General features: G+C 38.1%; 1 protein-coding gene across 1 annotated transcript; it reads right to left on the bottom strand.

Moving 5' to 3' along the window:
- Positions 1 to 212: 212 nt before the first annotated feature.
- LOC137866252 (vasoactive intestinal polypeptide receptor 1-like) lies at positions 213 to 25,311 on the bottom strand. Its single transcript, XM_068702036.1, has 13 exons — positions 25,075 to 25,311; positions 24,217 to 24,325; positions 15,506 to 15,613; positions 13,989 to 14,089; positions 13,144 to 13,241; positions 12,706 to 12,838; positions 11,813 to 11,966; positions 9,718 to 9,778; positions 9,517 to 9,586; positions 8,102 to 8,196; positions 3,903 to 4,032; positions 2,852 to 2,893; positions 213 to 2,599 (listed from the first exon to the last, which is right to left on the bottom strand). The coding sequence occupies exons 1-13, from the start codon at positions 25,189 to 25,191 to the stop codon at positions 2,453 to 2,455; spliced, it is 1,365 nt and encodes a 454-aa protein (XP_068558137.1). The 5' UTR covers positions 25,192 to 25,311; the 3' UTR covers positions 213 to 2,452.
- Between the last annotated feature and the right edge of the window lie 1,857 nt (positions 25,312 to 27,168).

Genomic DNA, 27,168 nt, shown 5'->3' with positions numbered 1-27,168 from the left:
CCAATGTTATCCAAATCAAGGGTCACATCAACATTTATGAACATCTTTCCCCAAGCATTTAATACCTCAAAATCCAAGTCTACAATGTGTAGATGAAATTCATCAATAATTAATATACTGTTACTCTAATAATAATTGTAATGCAGTTAATAGGCTACTTCTCAAACCACGTGTTTAATTTATTACTGTGCCCTAGAAAGGCTGACCCTCATTAAATCCACAAGAACAAGTAGTACTGTATATTCAGTGTAAAATGAAGTGCAACATTAAATCATATTGTGTACTGACAATGACCATCAAAGTGCTTAATGGAACAGTCCAGTGCATTATTCATGGTTTGTGAACTAGAGATGCATCGATTCAACCAATATTGAACCCAAAACCCAACACAGAGGTATTTTTTTTTTTCATTAATGAGTGCAGGTTTAACAGACATTTTCAAGGCCGCATCACATTTCCCAGTTCTTGACAATCTACTGTAAATGGTTGGTTTGAACATTTTACAGTCCTTCACCATAAACTCAACAGAACTGGAAAGTTCCAACACAGATATGTATCTTAAGACACGCTCACTATGTCAGTTAAAATGCTTCATCTTGTTACAGTACCTTTTTAAAGCCACATTACCATGTAAATGCTTGGCACAATGTTTTGTATAAATTTGGTATCTCCTGTAGTGCAAGAATTAGGATTATCACATCTGGCAACGGCATAAAAAATGACGATGCGATGAAGAAAAAAAAAAAAATCAAGCTTATGAATATTCACAAATACTGTGTTTCAAATGGTTTCAGATGGTTCATCAAAGCAGACAACTCCTCAAAATAAGAAGTCTTGTAAGACATGACATACCCAATATATGTCAGCTTCACACACACACACACACACACACACACACACACACACACACACACACACACACACACACACACACACACACACACACACACACACACACACACACACACACACACACACACACACACCTTTGAATACACTTTACACTTTACTCAGGTCCAAGATCTTAAAACTTCTCTCTAAACCACCAGGTGAATTTCTGCACAAAAATCAATTAGCATCAGTTAACACTCAGTCCATATCAGTCCTGCACATATGTTCAACCTGCACCGAAATAGAGTAACTGCCTCTATTACGTGCAGCACAAAACAATTAAACGAGTCAAGCTCAATCCTATAATTTAGCCAAGTTCAAACATCCATTGTTTCCACAGCGGTGTCCTTATAATTCCTCAACATTTGTTGATTTTTGTAAACCAACCCTGTCTCCTACAAAATTACATTCCCATACGAACTGCACTCTCAATTACATTTTGAGAGATTACGGTCACAGTTTGAAACAGTTCGAAACCACGTGGTTAGCGTTGTAAATTGAAAAAAAAAATAAGTTTAGTAGAAAAAAAATCAATCTCACTGTAAACTCGTCAAATACAGACAGTTGGTAAATGCCCTCAGCGTCTCATACCGCTGCACCAACCTAAACCCAGCCGCGTCATTAATAGACGCTCAGAACAACTGACGTAGTATAAAGCGAGATAGTCCACACAGGGCAGGATAAATGGGTGGAAGGGTCAAACAAACACAGGACTTTTGAACAGGAGACTTCTTTTCATGTCCCTTGAGAAAATAAAATTAAACATTAACATTTTGTCACATGCCTCGTCTGTCATGCAAGTCAACGTCAATCACACTCTTCCTAAACCTAAGTAAAGGGTTCTGTTGCCTAAACCTAATTTCCTGTGAAGCCAGAAGTTTGTTTTAAAAAGACTCACTTACTACACAGACTTACTGCATGTAATGAGTGTAAACTGACACAGCGTCAGTGACGGTAACAAGGGGTAACAAGAGGGGCCCTAAGCTTCATAGTTTGAAGCTTAGGGCCCCTGACAAAGCGTTAGTATTTGTGAACAAAAATACATGGTTCACCATGGGCTTGTTTGAAAGTGATTTGTGATATGTCAAAAGCAAACGTAATCCACGCCCAACTCGAAACGTACTTCGTAATGCTGTTTCATTGTATTGGAACGTAACTTTTAGGAGACAGGACTGCTGTAAACAAAACCATGTTAAATCATCTTACAGCAAGTTCTCGGGCCAGCTCTGTCTCTACTGTGGACTGGACAACGTGTCACCACGACGTCATTACAAATGAAAGCACCAGTGTTCCTTTACTTTTTTGTAACTTTTGGTTGAAACCATTTTAGAAGAAACTGTGATTATACTCAGAAATGTGTGATGTCATGGCTGCAGCTGCTGCTGACACTGATATGATGCATTTAATAATGCAACATTTCCTCAATCACTCACCAGTGTTCATTACGCTCCTCCCACAGAGGGGTTGTTGAGTTATTGTCATTAGCAAGTTGAGGACTGCCTTGAGTAGTTTGTTTGACATTCTCACGACAACTCGTCTATCATGGCTGGGATCTTAAAAATCAAACCGAAGAGACGTTTCCACTAGAAGGAGGTTGCCTGAGCCCCCCGCGGGCTTGAACTGTTATCTGAGTGATGCTTCGCTTGGCCGGCGTGAGATGATTTTGATTGTGACACTTCCACAGCCATCTCCGCAGCTCTGTTTGGACCTGCAGACAAACACATGTATGCAGCCTAGTACCAGAGACAGGAACTGATTCTGTTAAAGCCACTATGTGAACAATGTTCCCCAAGTGACAGTACCAGAAAATACACTGTGGCAGATAATATAGCAATACAAACTAGTGGAAATGTACAGCAAAGACGTTTCAGCTTTATGTAGTTTGTTTTCTCTCTGTCTGTCTGTGTATGATACATACTTGAATATTTGTATCATTTAACTGTCCCCTATAGTCACTTACCTCTCCATTCATGAAACAGTAAAGCAGTGCCACCACAAAACCCTGCAACACAAGAGACGTGACACGTACACATATGATGTATGTCTAGTCAGCCTTAAAGATAAACGGTTCGCGGTATCTCTTGGATGTAAATTTCTCAGACATTGCGATTATGGAAAAACTCATTTTTGGTCTGATTATAAGCTTGAACTCAATCGTTCAGATCCTAAGATGTTCCCCAATTTTACACACCTCAAGCGACAAATAAGAAGACATTTGAAAGCATTCATATTTTCACTAGTCAATATGCAGTGACAAACAGATGGCCTTTTTTCTTAGACAAATTTGTTAAACAAATTCATAAATACTTCAATATTGCCAGCTTGAAAAGTTGCTCCAAATTATTTTTAAAGTAGACTTTAGTTTAACGGTGTAGACCAACATCCCCAGTTAAAGTTTGATCATTCTCCATCACTCTCTCTCTCTATTGGCCCTTTTCACAGCAGCCATTTTGACATGTCACAGCAGGGTAAACACAGGTGTAATTGATTGAAGTTAATCATTGTCCCATTTTATTTAGTGTCACAGCTATTCAAATCAGCATGCGCAATACCAGGACCCTGGCCCACCTGGCACAGGGCCATAATTAGCGTTATTAATTACACCTGTGTTTACCCTGCAATGACATGCCAAAATGGCTGCTGTAAATCAGACCTGTAGTCATCTTCCTAGTTAAGACATAACCCCCCGCCCCAAATTAAAGGTAAGGTGTTCAGACTATTTTTACAAAATTATTTGAATTTCAATAGGCCTTTTTATGGAATACATTTTGACATGTCACATTAGGAAATGACTCATGCTTATTTCATGACTAGAAAAAAGCAGAACCATTGTTAGTGTTATTAGTAACACCTGCGCTATCCTATAAGTCAAACTGTCTGCAGTGAAAAATTTGTATCTTGGGAGCATCCTTCTGTGAGCAATGCACCTTGGGTAACTTGTTTTGTGATTTGTCTTTCTATAGTTTTTTAGTCTGGACTTTCTATTCTGATCCCTATCTATTGCTTTATACCTGAAAGGATCCCAGGCCCAGCTCGATGTAGAGTCTGGCTGCCACTCCAGTGTTCTCGGGCAGGAAGGCGAATACTGTGTAGTGCATCCCAAACAAAGGGATGAGGAACAGGGTGGATTTAGCCAGCCTCCTGAAGGAAACAAATAACAAAGGAATGAAAGAAAGAAGAAAGCCTTGACAGCAGTCCAGGTAATTTTAAGGCACAACCTCAGGCTAATCCACCATGGAAACACATTTTCTCAATCGGAGATAAGACTTTCATGAAACATAATCTTCTGGCTGTTTCACATAAGAGATTTCTGTATTTTTTTTGTTTATTTTTGCTCTTTTCAGTATCTTTGCTCTTTTTTAGTTTATTTATCTTTACGTTTTGGGTTGGTGGGGCTCATTTTTGAAATGGGGGACGTCAAATACTCTCCTGCACCAATCAGGATTTAGCAACTTTGAATCAAAATGTAACGACAGTTGTAGATTTGTTTGCTTATGTGGCCTGGCCAATGTTAATCAAATATGATGTCCCAAAGAAGCAAATTAGCTAGAGTTTTACACTTTGACTTTGATGGTTACTTATAAATGTTTCATGTCAAAGACAAATCATGAAGATTAGAAAGTTTCCAGGAGCTTTAAATTAAGATGCATCATCTCAACAACAAAAATCTGAACATGTAGTAATAATAGCTTTTCACATAAATAATCACCATTATCAGTGTTAGTTTTAAATGCCAGAATGCATTATTCCACCAAGTTGCATCAAAGGTAGAGCAGATGTGGCAGATATAAAATCAAACTGACCTTTAAAACAACACGTCATCAGTGGAATAGATTTAAATGTCACAATACAAAACCCTGATGCATTGTGCATCAAAGTTGAGTTAAAATCAGATTAATGATAATGTGCGAATGTTATTTAATTGTGGTGACATTACATTATTGCACCAATTTGCTACAAGTCATGTGGGTTGAAATAAAAACTCCACCTCTCAAAAAATGACAACTAATAAGTACCCCCGTCTTATTCTCTTAAATTTTATTAAGTTTATTCTTTCATGTTACCAATATGGTGAATTAACATTGTCTAGTGATCTAAACTCTCAGCCGATTCAAAAACATAATCTATCGCAGATCAATTATTTGTCAATCTAACCCCAATAGAGGTGTCTACACATTGTGCACATCCAATTCAAAGCTTGAACAAGGGCGTGACAATAGTCGTCTGGATATTCTTAATAACAAAAATAGTCACTCTTATCAGATGTAACTTTTTGGCTGCTGGAAGATTAAAGTTTTTTTTTTTTTCAGGCCTATAATAGGATTGTGTATGTCTTTTGTCACACCGGAGACTTATGCCTTTGTGTTCATGTGTCTGAATCAGATTGAAGTTTGTAAGACAGAGATGAAGCTTTTGAAAGCGTGAAACATTGATTGAACTGGTGGAACAATCCTGTCGCACGGCGATAGAGGAGACATCTATTTCTGGCATCCGGGGCTATTTTTATGTGCTGCGTTCATTGCTAATTCAGCTGAGCTGGAATCTGAACCGACCAAATGTCAAAAGGAAGGAAGGATTCACTCAGGTAAAGAATGATTTCTGGGCTCCAAGAGTAGATTCACAGGTGAAGCATTTTTACTCTTCAACTATGAGGAAGACTTCAGTACTTTATTAAGGGATTTCATCAATCCCCTCTTCTTTCCCTCTTCATAGTACACGCTTCATAGAAACTGTCAACCGTTTCTGACATATCAGTTTCTTACTAAGCAGTTTTACCTCAACACTGAACAATTGTTCCATAGTTCAAGAAGCACTAACACAACTAAAATTTGTCTCAAAGTATTGTATAAAGAAAAGGACGGTCTGCAAGCAAATAGAGAAGTGAAATCCCTCCCCTTCCGGTGTCCCCCATGGGACCCTGTTTCAGAAAAAATATTCACGGCGAGAGACAAATAATCTTATGCTCCTGTTTGACATGACACATATTGCTTTTTCAATTTAAAAGATAATCTTGCAAGTCAACAAAGTCGCAGTTTGCCGTAGGTTTGTTTATTTTGTGTAAAACTGCTCGGTGAACTAAATCTCTCGTCTTGCACAATGTATGTCACCAACACTAGCTATGTACCTGATGTTTTACCCAATGTGTTTTATCCAGCGACTCTTTATCAAGGCTGGAAGCAAAACAACGAGGAAGCTCCGGTGTTCTTGTGAGTGTAGGTTGCATCCCGTTATGAAACTCACAGGCATCGTATAGCTTCAGTGAGAGATGCGTCACTAACGCGACTTTTGGGAGTGTAGTCTTTCTAATTACGTATTTTCACAGGCTTGTACTTCAACAGATTTGCAACAAACTGAAACTGTGGTTGTCTACCAAATGTTATGAATATCCACCGCATAGACATATTACCTGCACACATTTTGTCATCAGGGATAGCGTTGTAAGCCGTGACAGTGAGCCAGCTGTTAAAAAAACATGACCCAGAAACTGAAACAGCCAAATGGAATTCCGCCATCGTTTCGTATCAATTTTGATTTATGTTTTTAAATTGATTGTGATATTTACACCTGTGCTTTTCCAACTGAAGCCCTGTTTTCCATTTAATTGTTAAGTGAATTTTAGGCGAACTTTTGAAATTTCGCCAAAGAAATGTGAATTAGGCACATTTCCATCAACTAATTTGGAGTGAATAAACTTGGTTACAGCATAGTTTTGTCAGAAGTTGGCGCTACATGGCTGTAATCCACCATTAAACAGAGTAGAAGAAGTAAGGGTTGCGAACCTGAAACAAAATGAGTCGCCTTGGCATCTAATCTAAAGTATAAAAAAAATTCTTCAGGAATTAGTTCCAATTTGGCAAATTTTAATTGTTCTTTCATGTAAACTAGTAGTGGCCATGTTTCATGTTGTCCGCAGACAATATTTTGCTTTATGGGACTATTCGAGTACAGGCCAGCAGCTGATCAGTCATGTAAGTTAAATGTTCACTACCTCCAAATTTATTTGGCAAAGACCATATACCGTAATTAGCCCATCATCTTTTTTTGATCAAAGGCAAAAACAACCTCAGGTGAGCAGAAAAACCTTTTTGCTCAATTCAGGAAGTGTTATCACTTTCTAATGAGATACTCTAAAATGTGCATGAACTACATGAATGGAAATACAGCTTGTGACTTGTTAAAATGTCTTCCATCAAAAAAAGCCTAATCATTGTCAAGACATTTAAATTCACAAATATCAACTTCATGGTAGCACTAGAGGAAAATTCAGTGGCTTACTAAATTAATTTGGAATCATCCTATGATGACTATAAATGTCTGTACAAAATGTTATGACAATCTAACAGTTGAGATATTTCAGTCAGGACCAAAGTGGTGGACCATTAATAGACACAGTAGATTTGATGTTGAAGAGTTTCTATTGTTGTAGGTCTCCATTGTTGTACAATGCTACAATATCTGCATCCGTAGTCAGGTGGTGTCCTCAGAGGTTCAAATTAATTCCTAAACACAAACAGAATTTCTGAATATTTTGTGTGTGTGAACTTGGTTTCAATCTTTACACCTATTTGTTCGAGGTACTGGCTCACAGGCAGACGTCCAAGAAAAGACCCAAAATAAAAGATTGCACTGCAGTAATGAATGTGCTGCTTTAATCTTATTTTTTTTTAATCTTTGTTTTACCAGAACATATTTTAACTATACAATTGAACTATATGTCAATTTTCACTTTTTGTTTTTTTCACACTTAAAAAAACATAAATTCAACAGATTATTAAAAATGTTTGTTCTTTTAAAGGAGCATTACTGACTTTTGAATCTGCTACTGCCATAATTAATATTTATCACATAAAAAATATATGAAAAACAAGATAACCTACTGTCATGTGTGATACATTACTAAGTAGCATCATGCAATACAAATCACTACTACTGTAAACTCCCCATGTAATAATTTAAATATAGAGATTGTTATCTATCATTCTCTTATTGATTATTTATTTCTTAACAGGTCAGGTGTTAAGTTAAGTTCAGACAGCTCTGACGTTGCCCTGCGTTAACTGCTTGGCATCAGCTGCTTCTCTCTTCTCTCACAATCAGTGGTCCAAGAAGTTACCTCCCAGCAGAGCCAATGTCATTATCAAAGGCAGCCTTTACTGGAGGGGTACACGTTAAGCTTATGGTGCAGTTGTGTCAGTAAGTCGTGACTCACATAAAGTGTCCGGTGTCATTGTTCCCGGCCATGGTTGAAGATTTAAGCTTTTGAACCAGGATACGGATCACGTTGATGAAGATGACAATGTTGATCTGGAAGTGATACATGCACAATTACAGAATCCAAACATGCACAGACTGAGAGAAAAAACAAACCTTTTTTAAATTGCATATAAAATTGCTGAGATATTAGCAATTGATCGTTCGTACATCCAAACAGATATTGTTCAATTATAGCTTCGCAACAGTAATTGTGTATAGTGTTTACGCAGTGTGTGGATGTAGGAAGAGAAATCAGTGTTTGGAGGCTAGCTAGTCTTTTCATTCAGCCTTTTCAAAACAAAAAAAGCAAGAAATGAATTAAGTCTGGTCTAGCATAAACTACCTTTAGCATGCCTGGCTAACTGGTTTACTACCAGCTGTGACTGTGTGTGGCATGGGCGTGGCTTCCGGCACCTGGGCTCATCTCCGCACCTGCCTCCAATCAGACCATCAAGCACATGCAGCTCAAATACCCCGGCTTCCTTCCATCTCATCGCCAGATTGTTTCGTCAGCTCAGTGGTAGCTTGAATCTTGGCCCCTCTGAGTCTTTTTCTCAACTAGAGATTATTTACCCTTATTTATACGGAAGTTTATGACTAACTTGTGTTTTCCTTGTGCCTCAAGATTCCGGTGACTACGTCGCAGCCCAGCCACCACTCACACCGCCTCATCTCCCTACCAGCAATCCCCACCTGTCCTACGAGTTCTCATTAAAACTCTTTTTCTTCATCTATATTGCTGTCTCCATGTCTGCTTCTGGGTCCAGGATAACCGGCCGTAACACAATATTTCTTTTTCCTAGGATAGTGAATGCATGATCCACCCTGCTCTGCCTCTGTTTGGCTTAGCCTGATATTCATATAACCTAAAACCAATCTCACTCCTCATACATAAAGGTAGTCAACCCGACCAACAAAGACGAAAAATACAAGTCAGTCACAGGCAGAGGAGAATGAATCATGACTTTGTCATCCAAGGGATAAAAATTGGCCAAGGAGCATTTCATTAGCTTGCTAGCTAATCAATATTGCATTTTGTAGCGTTTCCAATTCATTAGAAACTGTAGCACATCACCTGCATGGTTCAGTATTTCTTCACTGAGTGGAAGCTGGTCTTGGATGCTACCGTCCTGCTCTTTATTGGATTCTAAAAGTTTAACGTACCCTAACTTCTGCTTGTCCAATTATGTAAGCTATGTTAGAGTGACATAAGGAAAAATGTATGATTAGACTTGCATCAAAATAGGCTCTTTTTTTAGTATGATATCAAGTATGTAGCCACAGATCAGTGAGAAACATTAAAAAGATGGTGTGAAATTAAGGGCTCTTTGTCTTTACAAAAAATCCTCTGAATTTCAATTTACTACTCACCAGCAGCGAGGTTGTTATTGGTCCTTTAATAATCCACCAAATAGCAACATTGTCTGTGTCGTCCCAGCAACTGCAATTAAAGCCAATTTCAATCAAAATCATAAGTACATTGAAGCTACTGACGTGGTACAATGTTACCATAGCAGTGAAATTATGAGAATATATAGGTTGCTTTGGTGCATATTGTGTGATAAATCGTACCCTTTGTCATCATAGAAGAATCTGGTCAACACCCAAAGTATAAGAACTGTTGATGGGAGCCCTGCAACATAAGAGCAGAAATTAATTATTGATACGCTGGATATGTGTCAAGTAAAATTAATCAAATGCTCAATCCCCAACCCTCATTTGTACTGCATTTTTAATGAAAATGTTGTTAGGCATATAACACATTATGTATTAAATGTATCTGTCTCCCAATTACATCTCCATGCCAGAAGAAAAAACACACAGGATAAAAGCAGAAGAGAGTGCAAACCGGAAAGATGCTGATAAGACACATTAGAGCCACTGAGTGAGCGCCAAATCGAAAACACGCCCCGGTTTGCTTGTCAGGTTGTAAAAACACAGACACTCAGGACAGAGATATTTAGGTCCAGATTTTCCTTAGCAACGAGTGCATAGTTTTATGTTTGAATCAGGTTTAATGTGTTTTGTAGGTTCATATGCCATGCATTATTATAACTATAACCACTTCCTCTTACAATAAGCAGACTTTAGTACAAAAAGCCCAGCATGACCTTTAAAAATTTTGTTTTGCCAATTGTTGCTTCTGTTGGCTAAAAATGTCGGGCACTCTTGCTCCTCACTAAGAGATTCAGCTTCTGTCCTCACAACATCAAACAGGTTTGCTGCTGTTTCTCACCTTCACTGTTGCACTAAACACAACTGGTCAGGCTGTAGTATTGTACTGTTACATTTTGGTAACAGGACTGAAGTGATACAGTCTGTGGAATATCACTAGAAGCACCTGAGAGTACAGGCTTGAACAGGGAAAATATACAGCTAACAGATAGGGATGGTGAGACCATAGAAATCAGTTGACTGAGGAAAACAGGATAACACAAAGGGAAAGCACTCAAAATATCCAGCTCAGTGAAGGAAAAGATAAAGGAGGGGAAACAAAGGGAGCGTTGAGGAAACAAGAGCAGCCGCAATCGCTGCTCAGGAACAGCTATTGTGTAAATAAATATTGTCTGGAAATAGATTTCCAACCACTCAAATGTGACTGAATAGTGAAATCACAAGACAGACCAACAACCTTCTAGTATCATTCAATGCAATACAACAACACCACAAAAACAGGCTCAGGAATAACCAGCTGAATCACTACCTCTCTTACACAGACTCAAGTGTCTATAAGTTTCACAAAGACTGTAGTGTGTTTTTGTTATTTAATAGTTCAACAAGGCTGTTGACAGTGACATATGACCATCAACATCTAATCAGTGCAAGAGACGCACAGACAACACAGAACCATAAAGCCTCTGGCCACATCTGCAACTGGCATGGGAGGCATAAAAACATCTCTCCTATGCCAGCTGACTATCTGGAACAATCTTCTTTATTCCACCAATGTGTTTGGAAAAAAAAAGCTTTCATCATTGTGTGTATAACGCAGCCTATATATTAGTGTCAGGAAGCCACAAAAGCAAGACAAATTATAAAAACAGGCTCACATTTCTCATCAAGTGGTTGAGTTTGATTTATTATCTTTGTGATTTTATTAAAGGAAGTGAAGGCTACAGTCTCTTTCTGTTTATCTCTCTTTCTCTTTCCTGGAGCTGTTCATGTTTCTTTTATGACAAAGTACTCTAGCAAAACTAGAGTACTGATCTGACCATGGAACACCTCGAAAGCCAGTGTATTTCAAAACACTGCCATATTTATTCTGCAAGACAACATTATCTTTGTCAGTCACCCAAAGAGAGGACACATTCAATATCAAAATACCATCATAAAGTCAAAAGTCGCTGCATCACCGTGATGGTGATGACGGAAGGAAAAAATATGTCTTCTGTCCAAACACACTTTAAGAAGGTTTTCCCCTACGCATCTTCATAAGATTATCAATAGCAGTACAAAAGAAATCCCTCACTGAGTGCTTGGCCTCCAAAAAATATCTTGCTACTGGGTGTTTAACAACTTCCCCTTAAATTGAGCGATTGAAAATGAATTGTGGGACGACTTCATCAAGTTATGTGAAGATTATGTGTGTGCATTCAATCATCACTTGTTCGTCTGTTATGGGCTTGAACGTCCTCAGACGATCTCGTCGTCGGTCATCTCTACTCACCCCATCCAATTAGGATGTACCACCAGAAGTACTTCCTCTGAGAGACGAAGGTCAGGGCCAGCAGGGTCTGCAGATACATTCCCTCCACCAGCAACCAGAAGTAATTGGCCAGGATGCTGAACTGGAAGAAAGCAACGGCTGACTTGCAGGCTGTCTAGAGAGGACATGGTGAAACAAAGTTACTACAACCGGATGGGTCATTATCTAGCATGAGGCAGTAAAATATAAAATATTCAAGTAGTTTAAATGCTGTGTGTACAGCAGCAAAGGCATTAATAACATAATGTCCTGATGGAATTGTTCTGTTGGTTATAGTTTGATTATATAATAGGTTTTTCTGTGTGAACATCAATTTTCACTACAATGCAAAATTATTTGTTTACATTATGGATTCCAAATACTTGTGTTTTTATGTCATTGCCAACAGGTCCGTTAACAGCCACTCAGGATAAGGTACAGTAGACAGGGTCATGTAAAAGTTGAAAATGAGGGCCTTTCACCACAACTAGGCTACAGGCTTCATGGTTGGCCCTTCTTCTACCACAACAATAAACCACTACATGCTGTAGTAATAATAATAATAATAATAATAATAATAATAATAATAATAATAATAATACAACAATTTTAGTTGTGTACAATTTCCTCATTTCACTTTGTTAATATTTCATCCAGGGCATCAAACAAATTAAACATACCTGCTATATAAACTGTTTTGCTAATAAAATTCACTAATCTTGCCGACTAATGAAGGAATTGTGCCGCAAAACGACAGCTACCATTCATCACGTCTTCCCCTCTGTCAGTTCTCTTTTCATTGTTAATTCAAATAGACAGCAGATGTGGGAATCTGCTTCATGATGGGATAATTATAGGCTAATAAGCACGCTCACTGTGGACACAGAGCAGTGGTCCAGAGTCTCGTCAGCAAACAGCACGGTGTCCTTAATGAAAACAGCGCTGGCTCTCAGGACGAAGGAGGAGAACAGGTTGATGTGGATGTAGTTTCTAGTGCAGCGGAACTTCCTGAAAGAGGCACAAATACACATGTACACCAACAGTCCTACTAATGGATTCCCAATCCTCTAACAAAGGCTTTACTGGGGCCTTTATTGATCTGACAGTCGATCATGTGAATATCTGGATATTTGTGTCTGTTGGAGCATGTTACAGCTATATACTCGTCAGTAAAATAGCTATTTGATTCTTCCGCCCTTCTTAACACTCCAGTTAAGAATCTGAACTACATAAATGGCTGGTGAGTGAGCATCCTAGCTGTTGTCCCTTTTATTGCATGTGTTCAGGGACATTGTGTGCTGCTCTGGTCTTACCTGAAGGCAGTGAACACCACTATGGCTGTGATGAGGGAGATGAGCGAGGTTGCATAGCCCACAGTGTAAACCTGTCTGAACGTGTAGAGGTAACTCGTCTGCAGAGAGACAAAATTGTGATGCTGTCAAATGTACGAATGGGAAATAACTTCAGTGAAATGTCACACAAAATGTCTGAAACAGTGGATCTGACAGAAGTGCAGTGGTACAGTACATTTATTTGATACATTTTGTTACTTTGCAGTTTTATAATACAAAATATAATCAACAAATAAAATAACATATATTATCATAAAGGAAAATAAAGGGGGGATTTACAAGATAACAGTGAATAAACTAGATACAAATTAGCCCCACGTTTAACAGCTGCAGCATTAAAATGACAGTAAATATAAACCAATAATTTTGTAAACATTATTCTGAAATGGGTAATTCTGCATAATGTTAATATTATTATTTTTGATACTTTAAGTATAATCGGATGCTCATACTTTTGTACGTTTACTTGTAACACAGTATTTCTACACTGTTGTATTGCTGCTTTTACTTAAATAAAACATCTGAGTACTGCTTCCTCTACTGCAGATATAAAGAGAAATCAAAGTTTTAAACCTCTAACTTTGCTGTCGTTTGTCTTAGAGAATTATAATAAACACATTTGACTGTTGTCTTAGCTGTTTACATGTATTCTTGGAACAAAAGTATCACAAGTGCGTGTTGTCTTTGCACTCAACCTAGAAAGAGATCTGAACTGAAAAGGAAAACGCGAGGGAGGAAGAGCAAAGAGGAAGCAGAAACAAAATGAATAATTAACTGATTGGCATGATTACAGCATCGTGTGTTACCTCAGATTCAGGCTCGCTGTCATCGCTGAAAGCACAGGCCTCGTCGTAGGGTGGATACATTTCTGACCAGCCATGGACCGTACAGTTCCTGTAAACATACCCTGATGTGGGAGCAGACAGAAGGGGGCATGAAGGGATTCAAACTTCTTAATCTTCTCTATGGCTTAATTTTGTCTGAACTTCTTGGAATGTACTTTAAGTTAATTGTGCTGTGAAATTCTGCTGAAAATGGTTTCAAATGCAAGTGACCAGTGGCCAAAAGTAACAAAATACATTTCCGCAAGTAATTTGAACACCAATCAAAACTGTATATGTCCTGAAATCCTGAAGCAACTGACATTGTGCAAAATCACTGGGAAACATCATTTTAAACACAAACCAAAACAAAGATTTTACTGCTTCAAACTGCTTTAAATTTATTTTCCAGTGTACATTCTTGAGAATAAGAAATCATATTGTGAAATAGTATCTTATATTCTAAATGATCTATTGTAAGCTACATTGTTACAAGTTGTAATTCCTGTGCACATTTAGACTGCTACACTTTCCTCTCTTGCACCATTTTGCTCCATTCGTGCTTTCAGTCAGAAACGTCCATTTGGAAACAGCAGGTGTCGGGAGAAGATTGTGAGCTGGATCGCTCCCTGCACTGCTGTGTTGTAGGATTGTATGTGTGTGCCAGACATGCAGGCTTTAGCTGGACTGTTTGGACAAAGGTACACAAACATGCATGGCAGTAGTTTTTTTTTTTCTCTATTCCCTCAGCAAACAGGAAATAAAGCTGGCAACTACACTGCTGAAAGCCAAGACTCTGGTCTGTCTGAGTGATCTGCAATTCAGATCATCATGAGCCATGATTTCCATCAAGGTAAGAAGGGAAATAACATTATTCCTTAATGTTCCCGACCTTTCCTCCTTTAATGATGTATCTTAATGTCAGTTGTTTCCGACATCTTTGTCTTTAAGACAAAATTTCCCATATTTAAAACAAATTGACTAGCTGTCCTATACACACTAATTTACAGATCCAAATAGTTAATAAGTGATTGTACTTATTACTATTTCAAAAAGGATAATCACTCTAAATATAAAACCTCTTAAACTCGACAACACTTTTATTCTCATGACTATATTATTCAGATTATGTCTCTCTTGGTGTCATTGGCACCAACTTTCTGGAAACACAAATCCTTCAACAGCCCAAGAGGAAGTCTGACTGTGAAATGTGAACCCTGCAGACAAGATTCCAAGTCATTTCTCCTTCCAGAAACATCCCAGAGCATATACTGTATATTCTTGCCAACAAACATACATGAATAATTCATTGTGCTCCTTCATCAGTGCGACTCCAGCCTGCATTTGTGCAGCAGATTATACAGAACGGATAATTATACTTAGCTGTGGAGCAATGGGACTTCTACGTTAACTTTTTTATTTCAACTACCCTACTGATTACATGACTGAAATTGAGTTATTCTTTTCTGTTTGTTGAGATTGTGATTAACATAGAAACCGACCTTGATTGCTGGAGAAATGCTGGAAGATCTCAGAACAGGATTTGTTGACTACCTGCCCGACTTCAGCTGTCAGCCAGCAGCCGATCTCATCCCACTCTGTGTTACATCCTACGAACACAGACAGAGGGAGGAGCAGGGTCAGTCAGTCAAAATGATTCATAATAATAATAATAATAGTGATAAACTGCATTTACACAGCAAAGCCTCATGCCTTCAGGCTTTGTTTAGGGTAACATTACTTGCCCGGGCTGCATAGATACCTGTCAAGAAACTCAATTTCACTGTATACAAAGAATGATTATATATCAATTGTTATTCCGAGGAACTTTCTATTTGTGTGTTTTCCTCCCAGCAGCTCTGCTTGTTCATAGCAGCCAGTGGTGGTGAAAAAAAATATCAATTAACAATGATAATTGTCATATGTATGTGCGGCCTTTTTTGCATTTGCATAATTTTTAGTTTTCCTTCTTTCATATCTAATTCCTGCAGAGTGCATGCTTCCTGTCAGTCCTATGTCATCACATTAATTTCAATTGAGTGGTTCTGTCTGCTGAACTAAAATTATCACTCACCTTTCTTCAGAAGTGAACATGGCAACACAAAAATCTACATAATTATCTCAGTTCTTCAGGGCCCAGGCTGTGAAGCCTCTGGGAAGTTTATTCTGTTGTGAGCCCTGAAACACTTTTCTGTTTTCTGAAATGTTGTGTTGTCTGTGGATTGCAATGTTGGTCTGTCATTTGTTCCACCACTTTGGTTTCTGACATAAATATTTCGACAACAATTTTATGGATTGCCATGAAATTTTGTACAGTCAAGGTTCCCAGAGGATGAATCCGAAAGACTTTGGTACAGTTGACATTTTTGTGGTTGTGGATTTGAGTGAAATCTCTTGAGAACTATTTGATGGATTGCCATGAAATTTGTTTCAGAGTCAGACATTCACATCTCCCTCAGGAGATTCCCATCAGCCTCAGCTGTACTTTGTGTTTTGTGCTATTTAGTCTGACTCACAGGATGTAGTCTGGCAGTATAAGTCAGCAGCGTTTATTTCTTTGATACCAGAATGATGTGTGGAGTCAGACCTTTCCTGACACAGTGCTGAGGAAATAGGTCTGGCTATGTGAGACGAAGTGCTACTTAAAAAATTCTATCAGGCTAACAAGCTAAACTAAGAAGGTTAACATGGTAAACAATATAGGCCTACTGCTAAACATCAACATGTTGCATGTTAGCATGCTGATGTTACCATTTAGCAAGTACAGCCTCACAAAGTTGCTGTGGCATGGCTGCACTGTTTGAAATGTTCTTTTAAATTTTGTGTTTTGCACACTAGGACAACCCCTGGATGATCAAAAGAATAGTTTCTGCTCATAATGAGGAGCCAGTTTATGCATTCACATAAGCCGCTTAAAACGACAATTACTTTTTTTACAAACAATATTGCGTGCATGTAAAAGTAACCAAATATCACTTGGACATAAGAAGATTCAGTGCTATTTGTGCATTAGTCAAATTCTCCAGCTTCTTACATCGTTCCTGCCTTACATGCTCTATGCATGATGAGTTTCTCACAGCATCACAGACCCCCTTATTGGCGCTAATCCACCCAAACCAACTACCGTGATTACAGTACAGGGGATCTGATCACCAAGTCACATATTTCTTCTCATGCAACCAAAGGAGGATATTTCTACTAATGAATTAATAAATCTATACAGCTGACAAGTTTTATCCACAGTCCTTGCCTTGCTTTGTTTCTGTAAATGGACATATTGTATTCTTATTACTTTTTTTTGCACTTACTGTTTTGTTTGTTTCTGCACTGTACTTTGGCTTTATGGAGTTATGCTCTTAGATGCTTGTTTGGAAAGAGATGTACTTATGACTTCTGGTGACTAGTAGTTCTCTTGAATACCTATGTTGAATACACTTATTGTAAGTCGCTTTGAATAAAAGCGTCTGCTAAATGACTGTAATGTAATGTAATGGACATGCGGTAAAAGCATTTGCTCAATGTTACTCGCACCCCGGTTTTTCCATCTACTATCCTACATTTCCCAGATTCTCAGTAAACTTGGGATTACTCACCGGTATATAATGGACTAATTCACATGAGGAGATGGTCTCATCAGGTGAGATGACAGGTTTGACAGGAGTGAACAAATGATTGAGAAGGAGTAAACACTGATACATATTAGTCATTGTGATAAACATGGCGCTTCAAATATCTGCAGCCATCTCCATCCGCATGGGTAAATGTCAAAGGCTGTGATGACATCCTTTTTTTTTCTAAGGCAACAATACAAGGAGTTTTTTTTTTTTCATTAATCCCCAAGGCTGAAATGTAACCAAAATAAGTAACAATTTACTGCTTTTGGCATTAAAATAATTTATAAAATTTTAAATTAAATTGAACTTCTCCAGCACTATAAGTTTTAAAGTGTGTTTCAGATTTCTGACTGAAACTTAAAGTCTACTGCATGTAAAACTTTGATTCTTATTCTTCTCACAGCAAGACGTCGGTGAACCACCTCTTTGTGCTGTCATTTATTTCACCATGTGCATTTATCCATACATTTTGATTAATGGCAAAAGAAAGGTTTAATGGAATCAAAGCACAGTTAATAAAAATGTCACGTACTCCAATAATTAAACCCCTTTTGATGTAAATTTAATTGAAATTCCGTCACTCATCTACTGGAAGGTAATTTAACCTTCAAGATTTTTATTTTAACAAGACAAAAATTTGCAGCGACGCTAGCCGGTCATGAACTAAAGAGATTGCATTCACAGAGCTAAACTGAGAAGATGTAACAACACGATTTGGATCATAAGACCTTGAGCCTCTTGTTTTTTAATTATGTTATCAAAAACAAATCAAAATTAAAAAACTTTTAAGAGTCCAGGTAATTTCAGCAATCCACTGTGGGTGTTGACATTAATCTGAGACGAAGTAGTGAACTACTGGCAGCAATATGTCTGGCTGAAATATACATTTTCTCTCTGTACCTTATTTCATTTGTACAAAGCCAGCATATCTAATCCATTAGTCACTCTATCTGCTGTGTGTCCTTATCTCACAAAAACAACCTGCATCCAATCAGGTAGTCTCATGAAAACAATGTCATCGCCAACGTCACTCAGGGAAGCGATAGGATGCAGTTATTCACGGAGGACCTGTGTTGTCAGGCTGAGTCAGACTGATATTCCTGAAGCCGAGGACCCAGGAGGGGCAGAGGGACTGTGTCAAAATCCACTTTCAGATCTCAGATCTGTCTTTTCATTCATTGTAAGCTTCTGGAGTGGTGCTATAAAATGTGGGGCTTTAACACAGCAGGTGGCTCTAGCACACCACCAAACACGCCACAACCTTGTATTTTACTTTACACTGCTTTCTTTTCAGGATTTTGTGTTATTTATTAATTTACTTGATACCGTTATTCTGTGTGCTTTGCCTTTTGCTTACCTGTAATAAATTAAGAATTTTTTGCATTAGTTTTTATGAACCGTGTATGCTCTGATGAAGGTCCTTTAGACCGAAAGTGTTTTCTGCATAGATTTAAGTGTGCGGCTATCTATTCTACCAGTTTGAGCTTTTTTTAATACCTCCATCACCTTATTTAAGATATAACCGGGTGAAGTAGTGGTTATACATTTATCTGCATTTGTTTTTATAAAATGTATGTTATTCCTGCAAAAGCTGATTTTTTGTATACGCATATCATCCTCTGTACTATATGTTAAATGTTTCTATGCACTCTAGATGAGTGCATTTGATTTTCTTATTGATATTATGAGACTTCATTAGAGTGAAACAATAATGAATTACACATGCATGGTAAAATGAATAGTGAAGAGTCTTTGGTGATTGGACTCCATCGTGACATAGCATATTAAAAGAGTGTAGTGATGCTGTGATTAGATCGAGAATATTCCCCCTGGAGTCTAGACACTGGTGGTGGTGGTGGTGGTGAAGGGAGTTGCTGAAGATCCAGTGACGGGATGAGTGGCAGGACTGGGCACTGGATATGATGGAGACTGGAGGAGGGTTGCATCGGTTCATGCTGCAATATTCTCATTATACAATTAATTAATTAACATAAGTAATATGTATCAATGGAGGCCCATTCAGTCTCATTGTATTAATACCAAAGCAGCTGTAACTCCAGTATGGTGCTGATAAAGTGAACTTAAGCTCATTATGATGACATTTACAGTTTAAGAGATATTGTTAGTTTTATATCACATTAGAATCTATGGAGATGCATTGTATTTATAACTGAGCACCTGTATACAGTAAAAACTCAAATGATATTTCAAAATACTCTGTATCATATTTTGATTAACTGTACTTAAAGCCCCAATCATTCCCACTGCATCCAAAACTCAGTCAACATATTCAGGTGTTTTAGTGTTTATATGATGAGAAAAGTCATTCACAACTTCTAACAACTGAACAGCTTCAGTATGCACAAGAGACTTTTTTTTTTTTTTATTTCTTCTTGTTCCACTTTGTCTCAGAAAACATCACAGATATATGCAATGTCATATTAGAAAATGTATTATTTGTCTGATGGAGCCAGAGCGGCGTGAAATGAAAGTATAAAATATTTACAACTGTATATTCGGGGACCACCTGAGGCTCTGGGGAGCTTGTGACCTCAAAGACAATATTTACAGAAGCCATTCAGAAGGGTTATGACAGAAAAAGCACATGCATAATCTATCAGTCCCTGGACCATTTTCACCGACTTACTGGGAAACTTGAACTGAAATACACCTGCTAGGTAACAAGCAGTCTAGCACTAGGACCCAGGCAAGGGGCAGATTCTACAAAAAGGGACGGGAAGCTCACCTGGGCCCTTCTTCCTGCACTGAGACACACCTGAGAGAGAGGCCAGCCTTTGTTTTAACAATGAAACTATGAGATATTTCTTAGAGCTCATAGTATTAAATTAAACAGTTGTTAAATAATTGTGTTATTTCTTATGTTTGGTGAGGGACTAACACTTGGAGTGATCGCTTAGGCACATCAGCCAAGAAACAAGGTATACACAAGCAGAACAGAGATGTTTTAAATAGTTTCTAGTTCCTTTAATGCAATATTAACATAAATGTAGTTCTTAACAAATACAGATTCCAGTCACCTGCCTGTCTCAACTGGGGAAGGAGACCGTTTTTCAGTCAATTAATTACTTTTACGTTGCATATGTTTCGTAATATGTTTCTTCTGAAGTTTCTTTGTGCTCCTGTTTCTTTTAGTTGTTAATGATACTATGGAGCCAATAAGGTTTTGTCCGTTGTTTATTCAATTTTATTGTGCATTTAACAAATCCATTGAATGGGTGGTAGAGTAGCCATCTTGCATGTGTACTTTATTATGAGTCACCTTAACTTGCTGTGAGCAGGTAAGTGTGAGTGTTGTAGAATAGTTTTCATTTGGTTTAAATTCATTCGTGTCCAGTGGTTAATTCATAATTTTCCTAAATATTTTGTGATAATTTTCTGTTTCTATACATAACTCTACATTAATCTCCCTGATAGTGCATTATAGCCCCACATTGTTTGTTTTGGCCTTCTTTTGTGCATTGTCAATACAATCTATAGCAGTCTCTTGCTCCAGTTTATTCTGGGTCTTAAGTATAGAGTTATCATCTGGTCAAATATTAAAGGCAAAATATCTGCTGGAAAAGGTTGCTTGTCATATTGAGTGGGCTAACTTGAAACGGTGGTGTGACCACACTAAGCCTTGCTAAATATAAAGATGCATTTTTTTTTCTCATCCACACTAAGCCATAATTAATCACATAAAAAGCAGCTTTTCAAACAGCCCCCCTGTCAAGTGCATCTTGTTGAAATCCATTGTGGGTAAAACGATTAAGATTGGCAGTGAAGTACAGGCTTGTAAATAAAGGATGTGGTTACAAGCTCGCAGTTCACAATCTGTTGGAGTTTAGATGTGGTACATCGTCTTCATACAGTGACTACATAACTGTGCTAAAGTAATTGGAATCAAGGATTAAGAGATTTCATTTTCAAAATATTGTAGTTTCCTAATGCCAGAATTGGATGTTTGCCTCTGAATTTTAGAATTGGTGAGAAGGGAAGATTCTCAAGCATATCGTAGGTGGGCAGATTGTCTTCAGGTTTGTGTGTAATCCTGATAGAAAAACACAAACATCTATTGAAGAGAGGAAACTGCTTCCAAATAGTATTACAGATTTCACGGCAGAGACGGCACATTTACGGCATGTCGTGTGGAACACACAAAACCCAGCAGCAGTACAGACCCAGCTGCAGAGGTAAAGACACTTACGAGGTGAAGGTAGACCTGATTTACGTACTGAATTTCAGTTGTTGCTTTACAAAACATATCTGGCAGTAGACTGCAACAAAGCAGCAGATTTATTCATTCAAGAAAGTTGAAGCTTCATCGAGAAGATCTGATGTTAAGGTGGTGGAAGAAGGTGGACAAAGGGCAACCATTATTTGCCATCAATTGATGCCTGAATCACACACAGAGCACACAGACAGCATCCGTAGTAGAAGGTGAAGTGGCCAGGATGACAAATAGGACAGCTTATCCTGACACAATGACAGTGTGTGGGTTCACATAGAAAATAAATAATGCATGTGGGTGCAGCCTATGCCGGTTAGTTTTGGGTGTTTTGCTCCCAATTTGTCACTTGACATGAGCAATATTGTTATGAGCAATATTGTTATGAGGAAGGTTTTATTGTAATTTGGTGTTGGATGGGAGTAAAAATGCTGATTTACCATCTACTCTGCCAGAAATGAAGAAGATAGTGATGATTCTGCTTTTTAGCAATGTGGGCCTGTGGGTCTGTTGATCAGACAAGTCGGCCGGTCAAATGCTGAGACAGCTATTGAATGAATTAACATCAAATTTGCTCAAATCATGTTATACTTCACTTAAAACCCCAAATGTGAACCTCATGGTGGTGCTAGAGGACGTCAGGGTATCACTAAAGTAAACAAGAATTCATCCACTTGGCAGCAAATTTCATGACACTCTATCCAGCAGTCAAGTTATGTCAGTCTGGACCAAAGTGGTGGAGACCTACATCAAACCAAATGTGTCCAAGGAAGATGACAGTAAGTGAGTTTTGGTCAATAGCAACACGTTTCACAGCAGCATGCAGCATATGACGTCTAATTGGGTCCATTACCATTAGTCAGTCAGTAATGTCTGTCATTATTTCACAAAGGTGAAATTTAAACTCTGCATGACTCTCCAGCTCTGCATGACTACATGTCACCTGCGTGGCCGGCATCACACTGATGGACGCACAAACACACACACACACACACACACACACTTCGACAGTGAAATTCATCAGCAGACATTTATCTGCATAATGAGCAGCCGAGGACAACTTTGCACCAAAGGGTTCACAGTCATCAGTAGTAATTAAGATCAAAGTAGCACGGAAATGTTAAAGTTCATTACTCTCGCAGAGGGGAGTTGCCAGGGTGTTGATGGTCTGGGGCCGTTTCTGACGAAGTGGAGAAGAGCGTGGCTTTCAGTGACACAGTTTAACACGGACACACGCAGTGCAGCCCTCTGGGAGACTCCAGGTTCATTAGTATACAATGAAGTCAACGAGTCAGATTGGGAGGACAAACGGGTGAGGCCTCACCAGGAGGAACAACAGGTGTCAGTGTGGTTATTAGATCAGTAGGATGAAGAGTACATGGTTTAATAACACGTGTCCATGCACATCTCAGACTACAGTCAGTTTCTGCATTCGCCGTGCCTTTAAAACACACAATATATGGCCATATATTAACAAATGTGTGTTGTGTTGTGTTGTGTTGTACCTGTTTTATAAAAAAATCGCAGTCTTGCTGTGTCTTTTCTGCTATTTCTATTGCAGTTAAAGGCAGTTAACCTTTCACCGCCCACCGATCCACCTCACATACACCAGCGCTGCATGTAAAACTTTGCTCCTGCCATGCAAATACATCAACATCTACAGTATATGTAGGCAATAGACAAACAATAGAGTTAGACTGTTTTGGTAATTGTCATTTATAAACTGATTGTGGCCATAAGTCCTGAAGCAAATTGTTGTTAAATCGGTTTTGATCAGCATCAATTGATCTTTTTAGACATTTTTTAAGCACAAATGTTTAAAATTCACTGGTCTCAGCTGGCCAAATGTAATTATATTATTATTTTCTTTGATTGACATAAATGATGGTAATCTTCATATTTGAGGGTTTGGAACAGTTTGAAGACATTACTGGGCTCTGAGAGATTTTGATGGACATTTTTCACTTTTTTTCTAAACTTGACATTACATCATTAGCTGCAGCCCTACTGCCTTTTAACAAAAATCCAGGTAAATTGCAGACAAAGACACATAAACAACGTTGTAATATAAGTGCTATCTATAGAAAGTCAAAGACAACATGGGCTTTTTGTTAAAGACTCACTACATTGTTACTGCATCACATTAATTCAGCTGTAAACGTTTCTCTCAATGCTAATTCAACAGCAACAAACTGGCAGACAATAAAACATCCTACAGAAAGTTTAACCCACATAAATCCCCTTCCTGTATGTTTATAATGTGAAAAGCTCCCGCATGCAGTGCACCAAGGTCTTCCCAGTTATCTCACAAAAAACACACACAAAGCAGCAGCAGCGGCGGCGGCGGCGGCAGCATCACACATTAACTCACCGCTGTGGTCGGTCTGGTTTTGCGCTTCGCTCCTCCTCGTCTGGCGGCAAACCTCCCGAGCCCTCAGGTGCTGAGAGATAATGGCGCAGTCCGGATGAATTGCTTCAGCCTGAAAATACGACACAACTTAAGTTATCTAGAGTGGCTTAAAGCAAACACGTGCACCTCAAGTCGATGCTCTTTGCTAGCTGCGAGTGAGTGGGTTCAGCGATTAAACAAACATTATCAACAGACATATCTCTTTAAAACGTATTTTTTGTTACTGACGCAGGTTTCGATAAACAAGTTTTATATTCCACCTTTTGTCATAAACCCTCTAAGAAGATGCCCAAATTTGTCAAAGTCAAAAATAAATATAAACATTTTATTAATTTCCCTGCTAATTAAAGCTCTTAAAGTTGTAAATTTGCCCCCAAAACATGACATAATTGATAATAATCAAAGCAATTTGTTATCAACATGCAGTTTGTTGTTTAAAGCTTACAAAAGACAGCTTCTGCACGCCATCTCTTTGATGCCTTATCCGTGTTTTCCCTGTTGATTTTTTTTTGTCGCTGATTGATACCAGACAGGTGATGATGGATGCAGGTCGCGAGCCTCGATAACCACTAATTAGCGCCAGAGGCTTAATGAGGACATTTAGTGTCAGTGTGCTCCAAAGAGCCGGAAAAGGACCGAGGATAATAAAGGAATAGTGTTGCAATAAATGTCATTAGGCTCTAATTAAGTAGCTTTCCTAATTAGTAGGTTAAAATGCAGAAGAAAGTGACAACTTCTGCTGCACTTTTCATTACTTCTTGAATGAGATTGTGTCCCAGATAGGAAAAATGTATAAATGATAAAAGAATTAACACTCACTATAGGCCTGTACCACAGATGGAGATAAAAGATGAGGAGCATGAAGGTCTCCTGTCGTCCCGGCAGCGCCTTAAAATACACTTCCATTTTATTATCTGTCTTCTTCATATCCCTCATCGGATGATGATGATGATGATGATGATGATGATGATGATATGAGCGTAAATCCGGGTGACTTGTTCCTCTGGTGCCTCCTAAAGACTGACTTCTTTGTTATAGCCTCGGTATGACAATGTAGGCTACTCTGTCAACCTTAAAATAGATGAATCACCATATTCTCTCTGCCAGTAGCAAACTTGCAGGAGTAAAGAGCTGCTCTCTCTCTCTCTCTCTCTCTCTCTCTCTCTCTCTCTCTCTCTCTCTCTCTCTCTCTCCCCTCTCTCTCCCTCTCTCTCTCTCTCTCTCTCTCTCTCTCTCTCAGAGCAAATTCAGGTGAATGAATATCTCCATTCACAGAATTGGCAGTCATAAAACAAACAACATATGACCTAATTTCAATTTGCAAGATGTATTTTGTGACTGCCAGATGCATTCTGCCTGAATAGCCTAAACCCTTTATTTGTACACTGAGGCAAATGTCTTCATGTTTAACAGATAGATTGTTCAATATTACCAGTTTTCATACATTTAAAAGGCAAATATTGTATTTTTACTCCACTACATTTATCCGCATATACAGTTATTTGTTACTTTGCATTATAGGATTTTACATACAAAACACATGATCAGTTTAAATAACACAGCGGTGGAGGAAATGTCTTTTATTAATATAAAAGTAGCATTACAGCTGTGCAAAAATACAATACATTCAAGATTTCACTTCGCCTAAAGGTACAAAAGTAACAGCAAAAGTTACTGAATTTATTAAAGAAAAAGTACTTATTGGTCCATTTCAAAAGAGCTATATTGGTTTATATATCATATTGTTGGAAATGTATTACTGATAGCTGGAGCACATTTTAACTGCTGCACTTTATATACCGTTGTATAGTTTAATCTATACAATATAAGTAAATAATGTTTTGTTTGTCAAATCTAATCTGTAACTCCAGCTGTAGTGGAGTAAAAAGTACAATATTTACCTTTAATGTAGTTGAGTAGAATTACAAAGTAAATTGAAACACTCTATGATAAGTAAAATTATCTAAAAAATTGTACTCAAGGACAGCACTTGAGTAAATACTTGGTGACTTTCCACCACCGATAAAATATGATGCATTGTTGTAGATTAAACTTCCCAACAGTGTAAAGAAGCTACACCATCATAATACTTTGTAAGGAGACAATTCTGATGCCTAATGTGTACTTTTATTTTTAATACTTCAAGTACTTTACAAAAAAATACTACTTTATTATACTTAAGCAGAATTTTGAATGTGGGACTTGTTGTGATGGCGTATTTTTTACACTGCTGTATTGGTACTTTCACTTAAATCAAGGATGTGAATACTTCTAACCCTCTGATCATTACCAAGGCTGGATCACCAACTAGACACAGCAGGTAACACAGAGGATGCAGTAGCTAAAAGGACCTATAAGAAGAAGTGCCACCTTGGTATGCAGTTTGCAGGTGTAAATGTGGAGCAGGCCACTGCTAAAAAAAGATAAAATCCTTCCCCACAGAGTAGGTTCCCAAGAACAAGAACAGAGGATTCCACCTTCAACGACTCCTCTGGAGCTATCTTGGTGATTCATTTACAGCACCGTTTTTGCTCATCTAAAGCTCCTTGCAAACCAAAAAAGACATGATTGAGTGTGAAACATTGTGTCCATCTGACTAAAAAAATTATGATAATGATAATAATAGACTACAACTACAGATTATTCTCATTAATCTAGGAATTATTTTCTTGATTAATCGTTTGGTTATAGAATGTCAGCAAAGAGCAAAGATGCTCCAGAGCATTTCCAGAGCCCAAAGTGATACGTCAGTGATACGTCAGACCAGCAGTCCAAATTTAAAAATATTCAGTTTCAATATCTTTGAAGACTGTAAAAACCCAGAAATATTCAGATTTGTGGTTGTTTTGTGTCCTTTTGTGTTCAGTTTGTCTCTTTTTGTTGTTGTTTTGTGTGTTTTTTAGGTTGTTTCAC

The sequence above is a fragment of the Cebidichthys violaceus genome, unplaced genomic scaffold (assembly GCF_023349555.1).
Source record: "Cebidichthys violaceus isolate CVI_PGR_0920_01 unplaced genomic scaffold, fCebVio1.0.p SCAF_8, whole genome shotgun sequence".
Lineage (NCBI taxonomy): Eukaryota > Metazoa > Chordata > Actinopteri > Perciformes > Stichaeidae > Cebidichthys > Cebidichthys violaceus.
Note: the sequence above shows the minus strand (reverse complement) of the source record. Positions and strands in the feature narration are given on the sequence as shown.

What these genes read in the sequence shown, in the direction of transcription:
- LOC137866252 (XM_068702036.1), bottom strand. Translation starts at nt 25,191, where the DNA reads ATGAGGGATATGAAGAAGACAGATAATAAAATGGAAGTGTATTTTAAG. An exon ending in AAACCAGACCGACCACAGCG is followed by an intron (nt 15,614 to 24,216) that starts GTGAGTTAATGT and finishes CTGTGTTCGTAG; the next exon opens with GATGTAACACAGAGTGGGAT. An exon ending in TGGGCCTGGGATCCTTTCAG is followed by an intron (nt 2,894 to 3,902) that starts GTATAAAGCAAT and finishes CTTGTGTTGCAG; the next exon opens with GGTTTTGTGGTGGCACTGCT.